The sequence below is a fragment of the Protomyctophum bolini genome (assembly GCF_963924005.1).
Source record: "Protomyctophum bolini genome assembly, chromosome: 15".
Lineage (NCBI taxonomy): Eukaryota > Metazoa > Chordata > Actinopteri > Myctophiformes > Myctophidae > Protomyctophum > Protomyctophum bolini.
This window is the reverse complement of record NC_137876.1, coordinates 31369855-31393782: the sequence shown is the minus strand read 5'-3', so window position 1 is coordinate 31393782 and position 23928 is coordinate 31369855. Positions and strand designations below refer to the sequence as shown.

Sequence of the window (23928 nt, the reverse complement as noted above, 5' to 3'; positions counted from 1 at the left end):
TATACATAGGTTTCTTAACTTTCTTCCCTTGATGATCAGAAGCATAAGCCATTGCCTTGGCAATCAAACATCCCAAACCCTGAACGAATCAACGGCCTTGACCAGAGCGACGTACAGTAGTGAGTGACGACTCCCGGAAGTTCACGTTAGCAGTTAAGTAGGGGGAGGGAGTGCGCAGCGCGTGCATATATCTATTCTACATATGCTGCAGATTCTATGCAGCCAGCAGGAACAGTTGCAGAAGAATATAATATACCGCTTCTCGTGCACTATCATCATCACGTAAAATCAGAGTGTATTTCTATTATCACATCTGAATCAAATTAACAAAACTGGAACTAACGATCAAGCACCTTGAGAATTCGATATCCTGCACTATCTAAGGTCGTGTTCTTTGTCATTTGTTTGTTTCCTTGTTTTGACTTCCGTGAAAATGTCAATCGTTGCTTCACTATTTGCTGTAGTGTTGATGATGATGGCCAGTACCTGCCGAAGTAAATATGAGCCTAACTGGGAATCTATAGACTCTCGACCACTACCGGAGTGGTATGATCAAGCCAAGTTTGGCATCTTCATACACTGGGGAGTGTTCTCTGTTCCAAGCTTTGGCAGCGAATGGTTTTGGTAAGTTTGTTTCTTTTCAACACATGATTACAGACAACAGTGCCCCTTTCGGAACCCTGATAGTACTGTACTACATTTTTTGTATTTGGGGTCTCAAATACAAAAAAGGCATTATGATCAGTGTTCCGAAAGGGAAATATGTATTTCTGTGTGCAAGCTCCATCATCTCAGTATGAGTTCATAATAATGGGAAGTGAGAATGTAGAAGAAGGAACCCAGAACAAATCACACGATTACAGGAAGGCACAGTTAAATCAAGTATACTGTGCAAGTCCAATAATTCAAAAATTAGCAATAGGTAGATGGCGCTACAGTAGGCAGAAATTATGATTGTGCAATTGGAAAACATATCCAGCTTATGAAAATAGCAGTACGAGGTGTATAAAATCAAATGTATCTGGTAACGGTTAAAGTGACATAATTGTTAAGAAATTTAAATAATATGAATGAGATATTTAACTTCTTCCAGGTGGTATTGGCAGAAGCAGAAAATGCAACCTTATGTTGAATTTATGCACAAAAACTACCCACCGGAGTTTAAGTATCAAGATTTTGCAGCGCAGTTCACTGCTGAGTTCTTTGATGCCAAGGAATGGACTGATATCTTTGTCTCATCAGGAGCAAAGTATATTGTACTAACAACAAAACACCATGAAGGTACAGTATTCAGATTAACTTAAGTATGTTTCTTGATTTATTGGCTGCTTTTGGAGCTAGCTGTGACTAAAGGAAGGGCATGTCTTTTGTCATTGACCTACAAAAGATATTTCAATAGAAATGTATTTTCTATTTCCTAGGTTTCACACTATGGGGATCAAAGAACTCCTGGAACTGGAATGCAGTGGATATTGGGCCTAAGAGAGACTTGGTTGGGGAAATGGCAAATGCTCTTCGTGCTAACAGCGACCTTCATCTAGGGCTCTACCACTCTCTCTTTGAGTGGTTTAACCCGCTCTTTGAACAAGATGCAGCCAATGTCTTTACTACCAACTACTTTCCTACTACTAAAACATTGCCTGAGCTGTATGAAATTGTCACCAAGTATAAACCAGACATTCTGTGGTCTGATGGGGATGGTGATGCTCCTGATAAGTACTGGAACAGCACTGGCTTCCTGGCTTGGCTTTACAATGACAGGTAAAGGGAAAAGAAAAAGCGAACTGTTTAATAATGTCTAGTTTCAACCTGACTGTCACCTGACTTTCATGAGTTTCATTTTCATTTCACCTACTATAAACCTGTTGATTAAAACCTGTGAATAACAAGCATGTGTCATCTGCAGTCCTGTGCGAGACACAGTGGTGACAAATGATCGATGGGGTTATGGCTCCATCTGTACCCACGGCGGTTATTACACTTGCGCTGATCGCTACCAGCCTGGACACCTGCTGAAACATAAATGGGAAAACTGCATGACCATTGACACCAAGTCCTGGGGTTACAGACGTAATGCACAGCTGAAAGATTACCTCACCATTGAGCAGCTTTTGACTGTGAGTAACCATCCTTCCAGTTTTATCTCCATCTCACAAGGATAATATGAACGTTATATTGCCTGGAACGGAAGTACTGGTGTCTAACCAGAAGTACAGGGCTATATATTGTCCAACCTACCAGAACGTCTTGTGGCCCATTACTTCCTCATTACTGTACTTTCGGTTACACTACTAGTAGTTATTGTCCAGCCTAGGTGGTGAGAATGGAGACTTTATTTCATTCATCTGCTTTCATACACCTGTCACAGTTGGCACATCACACAGTTGTATGATTAAGGCCTCTTTCAGACGGCGACGGTCTCCAGAGAAACGGCAAAGTCTGTTGAGTTCTCATTTTTTATTGACCCTCTACACGAGAACGCACACTTTATGAAAACTCTATAATGTCGCTAGGTGGTGGTAACGGCCTGCCAGATAGACCAGTCACCCACGTACAAGAAGAACCCGGTAGCTTCTTCACGCAAGTTGACGCAACCCGTCCGCTGGCAGAGACAGGCCACAACTCTGTTGTGGTCTGGAAGCGTCATATAAAAGTAAAAGGGTTTTTACTTTTGAATGACTCTTCCAGACCACAACGGAGTTGTGGTCGTCTCTGCCTGCTTTTAGTCTTAAAGGGACACTTTTTGCAAAAAGAAATAATATGTTAATGACGTTTAGAAGCTTTAGAACACTTTCATGGGGGTCTTTATGTATGTAATATGTGGTTTTAGCTATTTTAGATTGTAGCAGTGAGCCCGTTGTCTCTGATGTCATGGACACTGGGCTCACTTACTTCCTGGTCTACATGTTGTCTCAGTAAGACAGCTCTCCCCCTATCCACAAGGAGGAGCAGTGCACCAAAGAATTATGGGAATTGTAGTCCAGGAAGGTAGTGAGACCAGTGTCCATGACATCAGAGACACTGTGCTCACTGCTACAATCTAAAATAGCTAAAACCACATATTACACACATAAAACCCCCCAGGAAAGTGTTCTAAAGCTTCTAAACGTCATTAACATATATTTTTTTGCAAAAAGAGTGAAGTGTCCCTTTAACACATCGAGTAACACACAGGCTGACAGGCAGCCCAGAGGCATGCAGGCAGTGCGCCCCATGGGATGGTTATATTTTATTTATACATACATTAGGCTACATAAACGCTGCTGCCGCCTATCACAAGGCTTTTTATTTACACCATGATTTTACATTCACCATCGCTGATAAGCGGCGAGGAGGGAGGCTTGCTCATTGTAGGAACTCTTCCTGGTTTTTAGACCGCTCCACCCACGCCACGGGGGCAAGCTTTTCCAGGGATCTGGCCGAGGTCGTGGTTGGAGCTTCATTTCCATCCACCAGCTGTCTAAAAACCTGGTAGAGACGCCTGCTTTTGTCTGCACATGGAATCCTAGGTGTGCTTACACCCTCTGTCTGTGTCTCTCCCTTTTTACCCGTCTCTGGTAATTATTGTCTTAATTTCTGACCTTCCTCTGTGCCTCAGTCCTTGGTAGAGACGGTATCCTGTGGTGGAAACCTGCTTATGAACATTGGACCCACACATGATGGGAGGATTGCCCCCATCTTTGAGGAGCGCCTTGGACAGATGGGGAAGTGGCTTGGGGTCAACGGGGAGGCCATCTACAACACAACTCCATGGAGGGCTCAGAACGACAGTGTCACCCCCAAAATCTGGTCTCTCACACACACGCACAGTCGCGCATGCACACAATAAAATCCGGAGTGATAAATTAGCTGTTAATAAATGCATAGATGTATACTATAAGTATCGTTTCTGTAATGTGAATAAAAACAATTGATAACCACAATCTATAACATACAGACAAATACATGACAACTACAGTATTGCACACATTGTATCACAATGATCATAGCTCATGTCGGTCTCCATCACTTTATTTCCACTTCCAGCAGCCAACTTTGCATTTATGACTGTTTTCCTGCAGGTATATTTACAAGACGGAGGAAAAGGCCATCTATTCCATTCTTCTTGAGTGGCCAAATGATGGATCTGTTATTCTGCATGAACCTTTGGTTACTGAAGGAAAGACTCAGGTACTTATCTACCAGTAGACTAAATTTATACTGCACCAAAAATATATAGTACATCTACAAGCTCACAATGCAAGGCTATGTGAAACTTAACCTTGTAGACTGGCTATTTTTGGTGTGTCACCAACGTACAAATCTTGCATACCAATTCAGTTCATGTCTTCCTATCCCACCGCAAGTATCCTGTATGATTTCTACTTTATTGCATTACTATATTATAGATTCTTCAAGTGTGCCAATATTAACTAGGCAAATTGAATTTGCCTACAGTAAAATCTACGGTAAATTGACTGCCTTTCTTGTCTCTTACCATTTAAAGCGCTCCTCAATGTTACTTCACAGTCACCCATTCATAACATACAATAGCACAGTCACACATTTAATACAGTACACACACTGACTGCTGAGATAACCATGCAAGGCGCCAACCTGCTCATCGGGATCAGTTAGGGGTTCAAATTACACTTTGACACACTGCAATATCATCCTATAGCTGAAGATTTTGATTAACAACAAATGTCACAGTATGACTACATGTCTACATGCATGCGTTTGCCATAGTTATTATTAGGAATTACATTTGTATAATTCCTAAACTTTTCATGACCTGAAAATGTTAAATTTTCTACATCAAGGCATGCTTCTGAGATATGCATAGGAACTAAAAAATAGCAGAGCTTGCTACAAGCTTGCGTCATCAAGCTTGTAACACATTGAGATCTTGTAGACTCAGACTGGCTATTTTTATATATAAAAAATGATGAACGATGCAAACTCAATTTCCACTTTTTTTTTTTCATTCCAAATAAGGTGGTGCTTCTCGGTCATGGGTCTCTGATATGGGAGCCTGTAAACCCAATTGGATTGAGGGTTCTCCTTCCCCAGCTGTCTTTCAGTCAGATGCCATGCCAGTGGGCCTGGACCCTGAAGCTGACAGGTGCCACTTAAAGGGAAGCCGTATCATTGGTGAGGGAATTGGATAAGCTACAGGCTGTCTGGATGGATACTGTTGGTCATTGTTAATGAACAAGTACACACTATGTTTCTCAAATTGTTTTTGAATGGTGCCTCGTCACTGTCACTTGCTTCTGAGGAAATGGTTGTTAAATTTCAATGTAAAAATAATGTAAACGTAACAAATATACAACCTAAACAACATACAGGGAAAATATCTGGCGATTAATATATGTTTAATAATTTTGATTTGTTTGATTATACTGCATATAAAGGCCTCCTAGACCAAAGGGAAGCATGAAGTTCAGTATTTACAAAAGTCATAATATTTACAATGTAAATATTATGAAATATTTTAAACTTTTTATTACACTTGTTTACAAGAGGGTCCATCTTGTTCTGATGTAGATTGTACCTTTAATACTTGATAGCCTATTAGGACGGTCTACCTTCCGATTCATTCAATAAAGTATGTTTTAAAAAAGTAAAAGCATTTGCCGGAAGTGTACTGATTAGACTTCCAGCTCATTTACTTGCCGTGGATTGATTGAAATTCTTTATTTGGAATACCCCTTGAGATACAATATCTCGTTTTCGAGAGGATCCACAAGCATACAATCAATACAAGTTAATTAACAGAAAAATAAAAAGGAAAACTAAACAAAACACAAAACGGGGTATTGAACTAGACAAGCAGAATAGCAACAAGATGGAAAATTTGTTCCGTCAGTATCACTGTCACTATAGGTCAGCATTAAGATACATTTATTTTGGTTTTCAGCATTGGAGAACTTTTGATAAAGAGAAACATTAAGTTAATCTTATTGATTGTAAATTCATTGTTTGCATGAGCGTATAGTAATATAGTAATAAAGTAAGAAACTACAATGAACAATCCTATTGAAACCTTATGTCCCATGGGGAACAAGAGGAGTAAGTAATATTAAGTAATAAATATATTGATAATAGATCAAATGGAGTGAGATGGTCATGGGCATGTACATGAGGTCGAAAAATAGGAAGACACTGCGTGGGCGCAACGAAACTCGTCATCGCCACATTGTGAATGTGTCATGTTTAAATTTGTACCGATGTACCATATGTTGTGGCAATGGCAATGTACCCATGTTCCACTCTTGAATGCAACACGGTGACCTTTAGCACCCTCTACTGCCCACAACGTGAGCAACACGACAGGCACCAAGCCAGGCCATTTTATTAAAGCACACCCAGGAATCGACCCTACAGCCTACACGGCTGACAGCGACACAGCTGCTAAGGTGAGGAGTGAGGACCACAAGGAAGCGATGTCGGATGTCCCTTCCTAGATAGTGAAGCTGAAAATGTAGGTTAACTGGAGTCTTGAAGAGGCATCTTTTAATGTTATGCAATACCATGTTTGTAAACCTCGCTGGTGTGTGTCACGTCATTTTGCGCGAACAGGGAATGACCTTCCAAACCTATTTTGCCTTGGCCACTACTATTTGGTAGTACGAAGTCTAATTCGTCACCTGAGATGGTGTGTCCACTAGAGCGGGGGCAGCGCTCCGCTCAGTGTTGTGTCTGCTGTTGCACGAGCTGAAAGGTGGGAGGCACTCGAACAGTGCCACCGACATTGGTGGCTGTCGAATTATATGACTATAGAGGTCGCTGTTGTTTCTTGTTGAAAATGGAAACTCCTAAAAAGTAGTTATGATTTATTAGCACTTATGTCAAGCATTAAACGAATAATGACCACAGAATAAATTATAAAAAGATGTGATTGGTTTATTACGATGGTGAGATCCAGGACCATAGATATGTCTATGGTGAGATGATGATCTGGGTCCTTCTGGGATCCTAGAAAATTGCCAAATTGCGACCTCTGGAGTGACATCATTTGAATTGGTAACCAATGTAGGTGTAACACCGCAAATGTTCCATGACGTGAAATAGGGGGATTGCAAGGGGTTGTCAAATTCATGCATTTTCACGACGTGGGTTACCATGTATTATGTGGGCTATCCCCAGCCCAGGGACCTGCTTGTAAAACTGCCCTCAACGAAAAGGCACATAGTCTTAGCCAAATAATGCTACATGCACGATTGCACGCCGGGCAAAGCATGTTATTTTCTTCAACATTTTAGTCACTTTATAGGCTTTAGCTATGCACTACTTGTGACTGTTGGAAATAATTGTACTGTAATACACGGTTCACCTGTGTGATTATGTCATGATCACACAAGTGAGTTATTGATAAACATGAGTGATTTTTTATTTATTTCCACCATTTTGCTATGACATAATGTAGATGCCGTAATCTGTGTGGACTTTTAAGTACTAGACTAGGCTACTAGAATACAGAATCCATTACGGATATTGAATTGTTGCTATGGAAACACATTTTCCAAGCAATGCAGTGAGAGTGGGATAGGCCTGTGGATATGCAACAGACAAAAGAATGAATGAGTGACACCTCAAGTGGTGAGTAGAGAGGGCTTATACAGTTACAGGTTGTTGTCAGGGTTCACGGTTATAAAAATTATGATTTGTCTGGTCAATATTTCTAGTCATTGATCGTATTATAGACAGCTAGACTACACAGCCACCAGGGAGTAAAACTTGAATTCCTTTAATTCATAAACATCCCTCCCCCAACTAAATGAAATACTAATTATATCATTAGGGGCTCTCTCTAGCATGAGAGTGCATATGTGGCATTCAATCACATGCAAATTTGTGGCGGATTTGAGCCGGTCAGCAGAGCTGTGCCTCAGATAGTGGAAATGCCAAGCAGTGTGTGGAACATCCTAGGGGACAGACCATTATATTTATAGAGATGAAGCTGACTTGACCTTCACTGCACATTGAGTATCAGCCATTTTAGCACTGCTCCTACAAGATAGTGAATACAGCATAATAGACCTCAGCTGCAGTGCAGTTAGTTAGCTTCAACTTCATCTGTGAGGCTCTGATACAGGCTATAGCTAATAATAGCCTTTCTGCAATTCCATACTGTAAGGGGCGCAACGAGACACAGTGCCGGCCTGCATTCACTCCTTTTCAGCCCTTTCCCCCCAGCACTTCAAAGTAAATGTACTACTGAGCTTAAGACTTGCTATCTTCAAAGGTAGGGTTTTCAACACGTCCAATAAGATGTTCTGTTGGACTCTATACAGACTTGTTACATAAGCTGAGCAAGTAGTCCTTTATTATTATGCTCTACGGTGGCCTTATGTTACAAATAAACCTGTCTTAAATATCCTCTACCTATAGTGGTGAGCATAGCTGGTGCAAACCCCTCATTCAAGGACTCCTATTCATAGATGTTTCCAGCCAGTTGTTCTCACCTAATGGCACACACGGAAACTGAAGAGACTGATCAAAGCAGGTCAAATATTTATAGTTGTGCAAATTGTATTGTGTTAAAAGGCCAAAGTTTCACACAAATGACAGTGGTGGATACTAGATGGCCATTATGTCAATAACAATACTATATTGATCAGATCATTGTTTGTGGACAAAGCCCAGGTTTATGTCACTTTTGGGGCCACCTGCAAATATTTACACCATCAACCAAGCTAATACATGTTAGTAGGTCTTGTAGGTTTGCTGTTTCTGCCAGTCACTTTGTGAGATTAATATTTTTCTTCTATTGCCTAATCTAGAAATCAGATTTACTTTCTAAATAATTAATGTGGAGGTTGGATTTTATCACCCACTACTGTGACCAACGGATCAGAAATTGTGTTGCCTGCTTTGGTTATATTTGCCCAGAATTCTCTCACACAATTCTTGCGTGGCAGCATGTTGATCAGGAAGTATTTACTCTGAAGATGCTGTGAATTTGGTGCATTGATGTAAAGACTGCAATGGTACCAGCTGATACTGTACAGCTCACCGAATGAAGCTTGCAGCTGCATGTAATCTGCAGTGCTGTCCTAATTTTGCCATCTTAATGACACTCATTATGACTCTCCATTCACAAAGCAAATGTCGCCATGACAGAAGGAACCGGGTACAGTTTAAACAGGCTACAGATTACTGTAATTCAGGGAACACATTAAACAATTGCAGTGCCCTGAAAACCGAATGTATTCTTCGCAGCAATTGAGGCAATATACACTGAATAAAATCTGCTTCAATTGTCTATTTTTACCAATCTACAGTGCTCTGAATTTAGTATTATTTAAGTAGTGTGTCAGGTGCAAACTCAATATGGATATGGGTACCTAAATACATTTTCTCTGAGCTCGAGACAAATCCATAAGATTCTGACCCTTAAATTACATTTTGGCTGTCTTGGTGATACCTAGATATTTGCTTTGTGAAATCCAGCTCATCACTGTGTTTGTATGCATTCATACTGAGGCAGCTGCTGCCGTGTTCCGTGAAATACAGAGAGAGCAAGAGAGGGGGGGAGAAAAAGAGTCCTTAAACGTTGGCTGTTGTGTAATCCCTCCCAGGGCCCCTTTGCTATTTTTGTGCCTGGGTCCGCACGTCACAGTTGGGTATTTTCTCTGGTGACTAGCTCGCATCAATAGATCTTCTAATGTACACCCAGTCAGCCAGCAGCTTCGTGATTGATGGGACTTTACCTTGCTAATTTATTTCATTATGATTTACCCAGATATGTGGAGAATGGAAAAATGGACTATGCAACATGAGGACTGTCACGTGTGACTGTCGCTATGGGACAGGGGACTTTACAAATGTCAGGTTTGTATGAGGATTATGTTTGATATCAGAATGTCAGCTGCCGTACAAGCAGAGGGCTGTTTCCCATAGATGTGTGTCTTCTACAGAATACTGAGCAGAATGTACAGTAAGCTGTTGGTTGATTCTGCATGCGATGTGTCGTTACAGTATCACAGGGGGCTTAGAACCCTCCAGGTTCTCTGAAGCAGTGTCATTCGCTCATGATATTTATGGATTTGTTGTCAGTGTAAGCCTTCATGCTTGTTCCCTTTAATGGCCATCTTAGCTCCTAATACTGTAATGCTGTGGCATAATGATGCTTATTTCCATAGCCCTGCATTTGTTTGGCTCATTGTCCGCTTGTATGTGGAAGGTGGATAAGAAAGGGAGCATGCAAACTGTCCAAATGGATGTTGTGCTAAAGTCATTTGCCCATCCATGCCAGCGGTTCAACATAAGATGCTCTGTAATGTGACATATAATTATAATCACTGCCCACAGTCATCCAGAAACACACTTACTGCCACCTGCCCCCTGTTGTGGCACGTCATTGCTGCTGTGTCATACATTTCTCTGTACAGGTTTGTTACTAGGAGACCAGGAGATTGATAAATAAAAGGGTGCCTGTGGTTTATGGTTTCTATACACTAGTCTTGTCTGAGTGTTTCTGTTGAGTAGACTTGTCAGTGTGACTTGGGTGAGGGTTGACTGTGTGTGCCCCCCCCCCCCCTCTCTATCTTGCTTAGTTCAAAGGTATGCATTGTTTCTGAGGGTCTTATCTCCCTGTCACTCTGCGCCCATATTCCCCCTTTCCCTCCTCTCGTGGCTCGGCGAGGAGAGGATGGAAACTAAAGCAATGAGGTCAGACTGACCTTGAAAGGGAGCTCCCTCCCGGGCCTCTGAATTTTGTTACCCCTCGGGCCACCCCACACTTAGTTTACCTCAGTAAACCTCCCTGCTGGAACGTGGACTGTTCCGAGCCAAGGCAGCCCCTGCCCCCCCCTCCCTCCCCTCCCCTCGCTTGATATGTGTTCCCTATCCTATCTTCCTCTGTATCCCCCTCAGGAAGAAGCCCTCTCAAATCCATCTCACTCCATAGCTATTAAGTCATCTGTAAAAGAATTGAGGGGGCATTTGCCATTCGATTCAAATATGAACAGCGGGGATTATGGTGCTTGCGATGACTGCTTTTAAAAAATGCAGCTTTCTCTGCATCTTCTCAAGAGTCACCTTGAATAGAGCGTATCCACTGGTTTATGCCTAAGGAGTGCACGAGCAGTGTGTTAACAAAGAATGAGAGGGATAGAGAGAAGAGAGAGAGAGAGAGAGAGAGAGAGAGAAATAGAAAGCGAGAGTCAGAGGATGTCCTAATTAAGGGGAACTCAGAGGGTTTGAACCAGATAATCTTACATAACCTCGTTAGGGAGGACGCAGCCTTTGATACTGAGAAGATGGAAATGACGTGCCCTCAGAGACCCAGCCTCATGGTATGGAGCTAAAGTGTAATGCCACACCGATTCACAGTAGCCATGGGGGTGAAGCGTGTAGTATTTCTATGTGAAAGTTCTGTACATGAGTATGTGTCCCCGTGGAGATCAGCTGATGGACCTTGGCACTGATTCTGCCAGGATGTCGTTGGGTTTGCTTCCTGTTGGGGACACCCATACTACAACTGTATACACTGCATGGTACCGTAGTGCCAAAGGCTAGAAGGATTGTGTATTCTAGAAGATGGATGAGAGTGTAATGTATAGCCACGTGATTTTATTTTATTATCGGGGTTCTAGTAATATTGGTTAATTGATAGTGCCAGGGAAATCATAGAGTTTTATCTATGTGTTACTTATCTATCTGCATGCACATAAAAATAACACCTATATGCATTGGAATTGGCACTCACATGCTCAGTGATTTGTAATTACTGTAGTAGCCTATAGTTGTTATTATTATATTGTATGCTGCATTGTATCATTGTACCATCATTATTCATCACATTGTGTTATTACACAGTAGCTAGTAAACACTGTGTAACTTTGGTAGTACAGTCTTACATTTTAATTTGGACACCGCCAAATAATCGTTTTCCAGCCTCAGCTGCCCTTGGCTCCACTGTCATTGTTGGCAGTACTTCTTTTCAGGACACCAAATGACAAAATGTTAACTTTATTATTATTATTTATTATTATTGAAATGTATTTAAAGGATAAGCCCCAGTTATCGCATCATCTTGTTTTCGAGGGGGTCCTCTGGCACACTACGGTGTAGTACGGTCTAATTGTCCTTGTTTGTAGATGTCACTCAAATAGGCCTACACATATAAATTAAAGGGATGACATAACGTTTTTTTTTAGGTTTTCTGAGCTCAATTGCACCCAAAAAACCTGAACTTTTAACATTCAGTAGATTTTCTGTGGTCTCAGGCTTTCCTGTGGACTGTGATGTAAGAGTCCAAAAATCCCATAATGACATTACAATTTGACAGCAGATGTCACTGTTGAGGCCTTTCATTGCAGCTCAAACGGCTTCAGAACACAGAGAAAACTCCAAATCACAGATCCAAATCCACTGAATGTTCAGAGTTCAGGTTGTGTGGGTGTAATTGAGGTTATAAAACCTAAAAGAAAAAAGCCATGCTGAACAGTCAGTTATGTCGCCTGTTCATGAACTTTTTGCGAGATACAGTATACATTACATATAATGTGAAATACCACTTTAAGAAAAAGTCCTTCATTGTGATTCTCAGTGTTGCCAGATGAAATAACATAATGTGGTGGACATGGATTAGATTCCTATCAGACTCATGTCAGCTCTAGCATATCCTTACACACACACACACACACACACACACACACACACACACGCACACACACACACACACACACACACACACACACACACACACACACACACACACACACACACACACAAACATATACACATAACACATTACACATAGCCATCCACAAGTACATGCGTACGCACGCACGCACACATGCACGCACACACACACACACACACACACACACACACACACACACACACACACACACACACACACATACAGATGTGGCTCCAGCAAATGCAGGGCATCTGCCAGAGGTAGGATGAGGTACTGTAGGTATTTTAGAGGCTGGTAAAGAGACTGATTTTTCCATTCCTGCTGTGAACAGTGCTCATTATGAATTTTATACTCGCATTTTATTAGGAGGCCTTTTGGGAAGCAATCTTAAATAGGCCTTGCTTTCAAGGAGTAGATTTACACTCATATTCAATTGTGGAATTGTTGATGGTTGAATATTCTTCTCATGTTCTTATTTCCTGACTGCATGGAGCTATATCAAAAGTGCATATTTCATGTCACAATTTAGATGTTTGATGTCCACACATTTCTCATTTTCGTCTCCCTTGTGCTTTCTTTCACTAATTTCTCATTTCTGTCTCCCTTGTGCTTTCTTTCAGATGACCCTTCCCTGCAATCAATTTACATGAATGATAATATTACTAAGGTTACACAACAGATATAGTCCTTGAAAAATCAATCCCAAAGAAAGTGACATTGGATTCATGGAGTCACTTGAAACTACTGCAGAGGTGAAATGCTCCACGGGGGGTCAGAACACAAATATTGCACAGAAGATGTGCATGTCGGAGCCGACGGCTGCACAGACTAAGAGAAGACCATCAGTGGAATTGGAGGGCAAGGGGTGGCACCTACAACCACAAGGAGGTCAGAGCAGAAACACGTGTGGTTCGGCAGAAATGTCTGACTCAGGGAAATCACGGCAATTAGAGGATCAGCACTCCCACCACCACGCCGCAAGCCATCAGGAGTACGAGCTCTCCTCGTATCCACCACAGGGGGGGAAGCCATTCGGCAGACAGAAGGCTGTAGGTCAATTAGTTTGCGCACAATCCCCAGGCAGCTGTGGCCCCGCTCCTCACAGGAAGTCCCCCAGTTTACCCGAGGCCCTCCAACAGTGTTCCCATTCAGGGCTAGATCAGCTATCTGAGAACGTGTGTAAGATGGAACAGAAACCACAAAAACCCGGGAAGTATGTTTGTGATTATTGTGGAAGGGCATGTGCCAAGCCCAGTGTGCTCAAGAAACATATTCGCTCCCACACTGGGGAACGACCCTATCCTTGTGTCCCTTGTGGATTCTCTTTTAAAACCAAGAGTAATTTATACAAACACAGAAAATCCCATGCTCACTCGGTCAAGGCCGGAACTGTGCCATTCTCAGAACTTGGTTCTTACAATGCCAATACGGAACAGGGGTCTTTTGAAGGAGAGGGCGAGTTGTACTCCGATGGGGATCAGAGCACAGACACAGACGAGGACACTGTCAATGACCCTCTGCTGCTGTGTGACTCTCCAGTGGAGGGATCAGATAGCACTGCTGTAAAAGTACTAAATCTCATTGCTCAGAAAAAGGGAGTCACATCGATGGCGGCTCCGGATGGTTCATCCCAGCTCCAAGAAATCAATGCACCTCCTCCTCCTGCCGTTCCTCAGGCTAGCCGTGCAATCCAATCCTGCACCATCAAACAGAGACTCGCACTTCGGCTCTCTGAAAAGAAAAGTGGAGACTCTGACCAAAACCTCTCCCTCCCCAGCCAGTCCAGCAAGGGCAGCACAGACTCTGGCTACTTCTCACGCTCTGAGAGCGCCGAGCATCAGACCGGCCCATCCAACACAAATGCCAAGTCCTACCAAGAAATCATGTTCGGTAAGTGCTACAGGCCCAGCCCAAAGCAAATGACTGATTTTGTTACTTACAGCGAGGACTCAAGCGATTACACAGGGAAGCGTGCAGAGAAAGGCGTCTCCCGGGTCTTCACGCAGGAGAAAGATACTGTCGAATACATCAAAATAAACACAAAGTCGCTCACTAGGGAGGAGATAAATGAACCGCTGTTAGACAGTGGCTCTGACACCGGGCCACTGATCAGGAGCAACTCAATGCCAACATCCTCAGCAGGCTGTCTCAGCATGCCACAGGGCCTCAGGGGCAGCCACTCCTTCGATGAGCGAACAAGTACAGGAGGCATGAGAAGACTCAGAAGGCAGGCCGCTTTCGAACACTCTGCACATGACGGGCATACAGAATCTGACAGCCACAGAAAGACACCTGAGAGCAGTGGTGCCCTTTCACCACCAGGATCAGAAATGGAAAGTTACTCCATCACTTCGCCTACCAACACGAACCAGCAGAAACACGCTATGGAACTGGCCACACGCAAACGTCGGAAAGAGAAGAGGGAAGAGGAGGATTTGCCTGGTCAGTATGAGGGACATCTTGAACAGTGTGAGGAAATGTTTGACCCGTCAAAGGACTATGATTCAAAAGTTAGCCAAGGTGTTCTTGGTCTTATGGCGTTAGGGAAATGCCACTCTCAAAGTATGCATGGGCAGCCGGACAGATGTGACATGGACATATCCGTCTGCCCTGAAATCTCTGTCCGGAAAAATTTGGGGAATGTTATTTCTGTCATCCAACACACAAACTCATTAAACCGCTCACAATCTGAACAGTCTGAATCTTACAAGTATCACGGGCAGAGGCAGGAAAACATTTCATCATATCATGCTATAGAGCAGACTGAATCATATGAGATGGAAAGAAATGACAGTAGACTAAGCCAGTCATTTCAAATCACCCCCAAGCTAGTGCGCCAGTCTAACATACAAGTCCCCGAGATTAGGGTCACAGTTGAGCCTGACAGCCCAGAAAAAGCACCAGAGGTGCAGATGAAGGAGCCAGAGCGACACGTGGAGGAGTTTCAGTGGCCTCAAAGAAGCGAAACGTTATCACAGCTCCCCCCTGAAAAGCTGCCCCCAAAGAAGAAGCGGCTACGCTTGGCTGACATAGAGCACTCCTCTGGCGAATCTAGCTTTGAGTCTGCCTGCACCAGCCTCTCACGCAGCCCCAGTCAAGACAGCAACTTATCTTACTACTCCACCTTCTCCTTTGACAGGGAGGAGAGCTTCAAGTCAGTGTCTCCAGCCAGGCAGGATGAATTTGGCAAAACACTGGAGCTCCTAGCCGTGCCAGGAAGCGGGCACTCCCTCTCTGTGCTCCACCAGCGTCAACAACATGAAATGAGACGCTCCTCCTCGGAGCAGGCGCCTTGCATTTTGCGCAAGGAGTTCCCAGAGGTACGCAGCATATCATTTGACTATGGCAGTCTCTCTCCAACATCCAAAGTTAGACACGCAGAGCTCAGCACTGGCCACTCTGCTATGAAGGAAATTAGGAGGGGTAACTTGGTGCGTCAGGAGTCATTGAATATGGACACTGAATGGATGCAAACCCCCCCACAAATGTTTCCCCAGTACCTCAGCAACACCCTTGCATTCACTCCAAGTGGGGTGCTGCCACAGACTTTGCCAATATTTGCCACAGGAAACACATGCCCCCAGCAGTCACACCCTAGTCTGCTAGTTCCGGTTAGAATTCAGACCTACGTGCCATCCTACGGTAGCATTACATACACTACAGTATCACAGATTGTAGACAATCAGTATGATGGCCTTAGCCCCTCCACAGCCACATCTCAGAATCAACTCTCGCGCTTGTCCGCAAGTCTTGATCCAGCGAATGTTCTAGGTCATACAAGGGCACTTTCAACGCACACTCTCAACATTGAGGCCCTCGATTTGTCATCAACTAAGCTCAAGACAGGCATCCCTCTGTCTCTGACCTCTAGAACTATCTCAACCACCAATGCCTCCAGCGGCGGGGCAAACAAGCGGATGCTGTCACCTGCCAGCAGCCTGGATATGTTCATGGAGGTCAAACAGCAAAAACGTGTGAAAGAGGAAAGAATGTTTGGTCAGATCGTAGAGGAGTTGAGTGCAGTGGAGTTAGGAAAATGTCATTTGACCGACGACAAAGGTCATAGGTCAAATACACTACGGAGTACGTCCACACCTCATGCTCAGGATGTCTCACAAATAGGCAAATTTATCCCGCTGCAGCAAAAAGCTACAGAAGCCACTGATGGTGCTTATTCAGCTATGGAAAGTACCTCCCCTGAACCCAGCTCACCACCGTACTCCATGATGTCAGTCAGTGAAGCGGAAGATGTTGGCACGGACAAAAAGTCACAGCTGGTCCTGATCTCAGACACAGAGCATTCAAGAGTGTTATCTCAGTTTCCAAGTCTCCGCACGACAACAGGTGTGAGCTGGTGCTATCTCAACTACACCAAGCCAAGCTGCTCTCACAGCAACACCCCTTTCTTCTCTGTGTATACCTCCTGGAGTGTGAGTTCACACAACCCAAACCCCCCTGACTTGAGCACCAGTGCCGCCTTGGCTCTCCTGCGGTCTAAACAGAGGGGCAACGAGGTGATCTACACTGTAGCAACCATGTGTCAGCCTGGAACAGGCAAATTGGTCTCCTCCTTAATCTTATGGAGGCAGAAGATGGAACAGGTGAGAATATGATCCTCTGCTGAGATCATTTATAATGCAAAGTGCTGCTGACAATCACCCTTTGTTTATGATTTATAGTGCATATCCCTGCTGTCCCTTGCTGTTGACTGATAACATTTTCAAAAGGGAACAATGCATATTGATATTTTCATATACATTTTTTAGAATGACAAAATGTCAAAATAGCTATAAACTTTTCAGTTCAGTTTCAGTTCAAAGAGCTTAAAATGCCAGAGGGGCTATGTATGTGCTCTACACATACATGACCGTGTAGATCTTCATTTTAGATGCTGTAGTGTACTACACACATGGGAGTCACAACGATTTCCACGACAGCATCAATATGGGTGTTTGCATTGGGAACCATGCAACCACATGTATGACATACAGCCTCTATAGAGCATCGCATTACATTGTGTCGATATCCTGTGTGCTTAAACTACGTGTTGACAGAGTGTTTGCTCGTCTGATTCAGCTGCAGAGGAAACCGGAGCTCAAAGAGGTGGACATCACCTATGGAAAGAAGACGAAGGACATCGGCTCCAGAGGGAAAAGTGCCAAAGAGGAATGGAAAGAGAGGGAGGCAGTAGTCACCACCCAGGCAGTGCCAACACGCATTAAGATCTTTGAGGGAGGGTCAGTGCACTTATTTACTATAATAACTTTCATGTGGCGTAAAGCTACTTAACTCAAATACTTTACGCAAATGAGAAATTTGTAACAGGATGAGTAAAAGAGAAAGACATTCACAACCCAAACAGTGCAAATTCTTATTTTGCTGTTAATATTTGTAATTTGTGTGGAAAATGGCTACAGTACGCATGTTTATAATAATACTTATTATTATAGATATTGTGATATCTATAGAAATCTACTCTAGAAGAAGACTGTTAAATTAATCTTGAAGGTGGTCTTATATACAGTATAAACACGGCGCTGGTATCAAATGAACATTGAGGATATTGAAGTGATGGAAGTAACAGATTGTTCCCACTTCTCAGGTACAAGTCCAATGAGGACTACGTATATGTCAGAGGTCGAGGACGGGGGAAGTACATTTGTGAAGAGTGCGGCATCCGCTGTAAGAAGCCCAGCATGCTGAAAAAGCACATCCGAACCCACACAGATGTGAGGCCCTACATCTGCAGGGTCTGCAACTTCGCTTTTAAAACTAAAGGTGAGCCTTATAGCATGAAACACATAAGCAGAAATTAGCTATGGATCATTAACATTTTGTGTCATTACATATATGAGTCTCAAGGCAAGGAGACAAATTGCTAAATTGTTTTGAAATAATAACAGTAAATCACCAATAAAGCATACCATTCCATCTGCAGGAAACCTGACCAAACATATGAAGTCAAAAGCGCACATGAAGAAATGTCTTGAGCTGGGTGTGTCTGTCACAGTAGATGACACTGAGATTCAGGAACATGGTGAGACACTGATCTGAAATCTGTGTGAGATTATGGAATGTTTTACATTATTCCCAATCCCAATGGCCCTCAGATTTAAACTAACTAACACTAACGATTTTATTTATTATTTTTACTTATTGCACATCACTAAAATGGGGGGTCACGGATGACGTTACAAGTTTACAACCCATAAAAAAATGTATGGGTTATTATAACGTCATTTGTGACCCCCGTAGTCTATATCTTGGATTGATATCAGCATAATAGGACATGAGGATTTATACCTGTTCAGATTAGAATATTGTCAATAGCGGCTAAATAATAATGCCATCACGAGGAGATGGTTGAAAACAGACCCTCCTAGGGTCTGTCAGATTCTAAAAAATGATTTATAATCTGAGGACCATGGCAGAGCCATTTGAAAAACATTGGGGAAAATCCCCCCCTTTTTTTCTTTGTTGTTTCTTTTCTGTACTGGTATGTCTTTGTCTTGTATCCTTTTGAAAGTATGTGTGTTTTGTTTTCTTGTTTGGAAAATAAAAACAAATTTGGGAAAATGACCTTTATCTTTCATTTTCTTTACACCAAAGTGGACGAGATCCAGCAAGAGTCCAAGACTGGCCTGCCTGGCGCAACTAGACACCAGTTCTCCGATGCTGAAGACTCTGATGGCATGGATGAGGACATTGATGAAATCGATGAAGACGAGGATGAGGATGACGAGTACGAGGGCGACTCCACTCCCAAGCTGCGTTCCAGAAGCACGAGCCCTCAACCTTGCGGTGTCACTTCCCTGTCGGTCACTGCCACAGCTGCCATCCACGGCTGCTCCCTCAGCTCTCTGCCCGGTGCTGAGATTCACCACCAGGCAGTGTCTTGTAGACGGACTGGGACAGTCATCGACCGCAGGGCTGTCCTTGGCATGGCTGACCCAGAGCAGAGAGAAAGGTCCGTGGACGAGGACTCCCTCACGATGCTGTCTCCTGACCAAGGATGTTTCCTGTTTGATCCTTACTCCTCTTGTCTTCTCTCCCCTGGCTGGGAGTCCCCCCTTAGGGAGCCCTCACCTTCGCGACTGCGCTACCCTTCCCCAAGGAGAGAGCTGTCCCCTCGAGGTCGCTCCTCTCTGAGATGGGACACCTCCCCGCTGAGGCCCAGCTCCCCCAACTTCATACCCATTCAGCACCTGTCCCCTGGGTCCATTGAAAGACCTCTGTCACCTGGAACAGCAGAGCTGGCTGGGAAGCGTGAGCCATCAGCTAGAGGCAGGCAGAGGGTCGTGCTCAGGGCTGTGTCACCTCGCAGGGGCTCACACCAGCACAGAGGCAGTGGTGATAAAGGCAGACACCATGCAAAGATTGACCTGGCGCAACAGCAAGGAGCCTTTGAAATGGAATTGGTATGCAGAAAGATAAAGTTACTGTACCTCATTTTACTGGCTTAATTAGCGATGGTTATTATTATGCCCATGAAAATATGAAACGTTAATGGCATGTTTTTGTCATGTGAATGCATACTTGTTGCATGCACAATTAGACGTATTTGTTTTGTCACTGCCATTTCTACATTTTGTTTGTATCATTTTACGATACAAAATAACAATACAAAGAAACAGGAAGGATAATACTACACAGAATAATTCTCAAAAAACGTTCTTACAAGGAATCAGCTTGGAGACGTTAAAACCGTAACAGCATTCTGATGTCTGCCAATGTGTTGCTTTAGGATCAAAGGAGCAGCTTGGCCCTCTCTTCACCCATCGCTTCCAGCCCTCATCACCAGAATGTCCTCAGCCACCTCCCACTCCACTCTCAGCAGCCAACACGGAGCTTACTCCCCATGGTTCCCATCGGAGGCGTCCAGATGTTGCACTCACCGCCTCTTTCCAGCGCCGATGTCACCCCACCTTCCTCAGCACGGAGCCCTGAGAGCACCGATAGCCAGTGCTCCAGCAACGTGGAGATAGCCGGAGAGGAGGGGAGGGGAGGGCGCGTACATGACCGACCGTCTGCCCATCAGACGGTAGCTCAGGATGCTCAGGCCAAAAGCCCTGAGCCCCTCGTCAGGGACACCAAGCAGGAGGTGAACGTACACACCTGCATGACAGCCATTGCCTCCCTGAGGATCACCACAGAGGACCCTCACTAGGAGGGTGTCTCTCTCTCTCTCTCTCTCTCTCTCTCTCTCTGTTTCTCTTGAGAGAGAGAGGCCCAGGAACAGATAGGACACCAGAACGCAGTCCTTTCTGCAACCTACCATTGCCAACCCTACAGGCACATAACCTCATCCTTATCCCATTACAAGCACTCTAATAACACGTCCTCTAGTCAGCTGTGTGTGTGTGTGTGTGTGTGTGTGTGTGTGTGTGTGTGTGTGTGTGTGTGTGTGTGTGTGTGTGTGTGCGCGCGCGTGCGTGCGTGCGTGCGTTTGTGTGCGTGCATGCGTGCGTGAGTGTCTGACATACAGACAGCTGATGTTCAGTTTGAGTCTCAAACTTTCACAACAAAGGAGCAACCCATCCTGTCCAATGGGGCTCCTCTCCACTAAGACTCTTTGAAGTGATTGGATGAGAAGCAAGATGGTAACAGTGTGGAAAATAGTTACCAATGGGTGCAGGTGCAATATGGAAAGTTATAATGCTAATATGCCTTTGTTTGACCTAGTAGTTTGCGTACAATTGCACATAAATATATTTATGGATTCTGTAAAAAATTATCCCAATGTATTCTCCCTTCTTAGACGCATACGAAACAGTGTATTTTACGTGTACTTTGAAAATAGACTGTTGTTTAATGTAATCATATCGAGATGTGATACTGTAGTGCAGTAAAATGAAGAGTTAACTATAAGGGAAAAGTATGTGTATTATAAAACAGTCTGACCAAATGTTGAGTAGACTCGCTTTCTTGTGCAGTTTGGTGCTTCTGATCGAGCAGCAACGGTCTGTGCCTTTACTTTGCTTTAAATCGTTTTGTTTTTCTAAGAGCTTGTTGAATAAGGAAAGATGTCATGGTACTTCATACAGAAGAACTTTTAAGATGTGGAGAGCGTCATGTCCGAGGGTTTGCTATAAAGCGCATATAGCTTTTATCTGTTTGACCAGTTTTGGCTGATAGAAGCAGCTTGATTTACATACAAAAAACGAAACAAAAAATTAAGAAAAACAGAAAAATCTTAAGATGTTTCTTATGTTGCATTTGTTTCTTAATGTTGTGGTTTTTATCTCGATAAAATGCATGGGATTTGCTATTGCACAAAAAATAGAGGAAGTTAATATGTAATTATGTATACTGTAAGATGTATTTATATATTAGAACATAAGCACTTATTGATACCAGTTAATATTTGACTACTATTTATATATGGTATATCTGTACTTATGCAGCAGTGATGCAGTTATGCAGTGAGCCACGCTGGCATTGCTTTTGATCTCCTGTCTTTGCTTTTCATTGAAGACAGCCTTTTTGTTGTTGTAACTTATACAGATGACCATAAGCATGTTTTATGAGTTTTTACATTGCACTTTCATCCTTTCATCTTTAACAACTAACTGACCTGGTCGGTAGGTGGTGAGGAGAAAATCACATTGTGTTATATTGTGAGTTGAAACATTCCAGTACATTTTTCTTTTCAACAGAGTTACAAGTTTCCCACTGTGTGAAACGTGTTGCACACAAAATTCAAGGGCCTATGATTATCAGTCGGTAGAACCTTTTCATGTATTTCTAGTGTAACAGGAGAAATTATTATCACTTACTGTAAGTAATACTTAAAGTTTAAGAGCGTGGGTTTGTCAACTATTACTATGCTTCTGCTCAAAATGTAACTAATCATTCACCAAATGCATTATTTCTCCTCTGTATATATACTATATACATGTGTATTTTTATGATTTGAACTATTTTTGCAGTGTTGAATTCTGATAACTTTTTATGTGGGTTTATATCTCTTTGAGAGGTAAAATGTCTGCAGTTGACGTAATGAAGCTTTCATGAAGGAGGAAAGGGCACAGTGTTGAATGGTAACACCTCGTGTCTCATCTTTTAATTTGTTTCTTTTTTAAAGATACGTTTATTTACGCCTTCAAGTGGGTACGACACCAGTTTGAATGGATTTTGAAATCAGAAAACACTTTGTTCACTCATGTTTACATACTAAAGAAAACAATTGCAGGTGCACTGCTTTTAATTTGTGTTTCCTTTTTATAAGGATGTCTGTACTGTAGCTATATGATTTTATAGTTATGTGTAAATTTTATTTGTTATATTGACGATACAGAGTGCTGATGAAAATGTGAAAGGGAAAGTGAAGCCTTTTATTTGCTTTTGCATCTGTATTCAGATTGTGTTTTTGTTTTGTTTTTATTGTGTATTCATATTTACTGAACTGCATTGTGCCTCTCATGTCTTTGAAAATTCCCTGTTAATGCAGAGGAAAAATCATTCATCTCTCAGCTAAGAGTTTTGAGGATAAAGCCTCGGTAGCCAATCCCTTGTTTTAGCTATTTGCATTGAAACTGGATCGTCATGATGGAGTGCCTCTTTTATGCTATGAGGAATTTATTGTTTGGTGCTCTACTTTTTAAGATTAAATTCAAAAACGTTTTAAAAGAATATACTTCTAACCCAAGAATGTGTGTTGCAGATTATTTCATATCCTTTCCCTCCCTTCCATGTGTTTCTTTGCTCTCTGCTATTTGGATTTTTCAAAATGGCTCCCTACCTCTCTCCTTGCATAATTCACAATTGTTTAAATTAGAGCATGCCTGGAAGGGTTTTCAGATGCAATCATTCATATTTTGCCCATGGGTAAGACTCTTCGGAATTAAGTTTTCAAGAGATTCTGAGACCACTGACATCCTCTGGTGAAAAATCATTACTACAGTCATAACATGGTACAATAAAATAATTGGTCCCTTCCCAAAAATATGTATCACCTTGTGAATAATGTTGAACTATTTCAGGGCTTCTTTGTCTGCAGCCAATTCAATGTATGACATGCATGATAGCCATAGCATATTGATTACAAACAAGCAACACATGCTTTACTATAAGCCAGTAGTTCTCAAAGTGGAGTCTGCTGCTGATGTTAAAGGGATGTCCATTTGGTTAATTTGGCTCCATGCAGTTGTACATGGAAAGTAAATACTGTGCAATACATTGTACGCAAGGAGGGGGCTCTATCTATGCATACATATATCATTATGTGGCTTCCTTTAATGCTGTTATTAGGGTTGGAGAGAATGTCTGTTGTAATTCTAATCACTAAGAGA

General features: G+C 42.8%; 2 protein-coding genes across 4 annotated transcripts; both read left to right on the top strand.

Annotated features, from left to right (window-relative positions):
* The first annotated feature begins 152 nt into the window (after window positions 1–152).
* fuca2 (alpha-L-fucosidase 2) lies at window positions 153–5644 on the top strand. Its single transcript, XM_080783107.1, has 7 exons — window positions 153–624; window positions 1094–1281; window positions 1422–1761; window positions 1907–2117; window positions 3599–3789; window positions 4062–4170; window positions 4978–5644. The coding sequence occupies exons 1-7, from the start codon at window positions 434–436 to the stop codon at window positions 5113–5115; spliced, it is 1368 nt and encodes a 455-aa protein (XP_080639233.1). The 5' UTR covers window positions 153–433; the 3' UTR covers window positions 5116–5644.
* Window positions 5645–6352: 708 nt separating this feature from the next.
* hivep2b (HIVEP zinc finger 2b) lies at window positions 6353–23453 on the top strand. 3 transcript variants are annotated; one of them, XM_080783959.1, is made up of 7 exons: window positions 6353–6401; window positions 13258–17238; window positions 17714–17874; window positions 18240–18415; window positions 18576–18674; window positions 19247–20055; window positions 20382–23453. In XM_080783959.1, exons 2-7 carry the CDS (start codon window positions 13363–13365, stop codon window positions 20802–20804), a joined length of 5544 nt encoding a protein of 1847 aa, XP_080640085.1. In that variant the 5' UTR covers window positions 6353–6401; window positions 13258–13362; the 3' UTR covers window positions 20805–23453. The 3 variants fall into 3 exon arrangements, with proteins under 3 accessions (XP_080640085.1, XP_080640083.1, XP_080640084.1); XM_080783957.1 differs by lacking the exon at window positions 6353–6401 and adding an exon at window positions 9641–9819; XM_080783958.1 differs by lacking the exon at window positions 6353–6401 and adding an exon at window positions 9808–9925.
* The last annotated feature ends 475 nt before the right edge of the window (window positions 23454–23928 follow it).

What these genes read in the sequence shown, in the direction of transcription:
- fuca2 (XM_080783107.1), top strand. Translation starts at nt 434, where the DNA reads ATGTCAATCGTTGCTTCACTATTTGCTGTAGTGTTGATGATGATGGCC. An exon ending in GCTTGGCTTTACAATGACAG is followed by an intron (nt 1,762 to 1,906) that starts GTAAAGGGAAAA and finishes TGTCATCTGCAG; the next exon opens with TCCTGTGCGAGACACAGTGG. An exon ending in CCATTGAGCAGCTTTTGACT is followed by an intron (nt 2,118 to 3,598) that starts GTGAGTAACCAT and finishes TCTGTGCCTCAG; the next exon opens with TCCTTGGTAGAGACGGTATC.
- hivep2b (XM_080783959.1), top strand. Translation starts at nt 13,363, where the DNA reads ATGGAGTCACTTGAAACTACTGCAGAGGTGAAATGCTCCACGGGGGGT. An exon ending in GGAGGCAGAAGATGGAACAG is followed by an intron (nt 17,239 to 17,713) that starts GTGAGAATATGA and finishes CGTCTGATTCAG; the next exon opens with CTGCAGAGGAAACCGGAGCT. An exon ending in CACTGAGATTCAGGAACATG is followed by an intron (nt 18,675 to 19,246) that starts GTGAGACACTGA and finishes TTTACACCAAAG; the next exon opens with TGGACGAGATCCAGCAAGAG.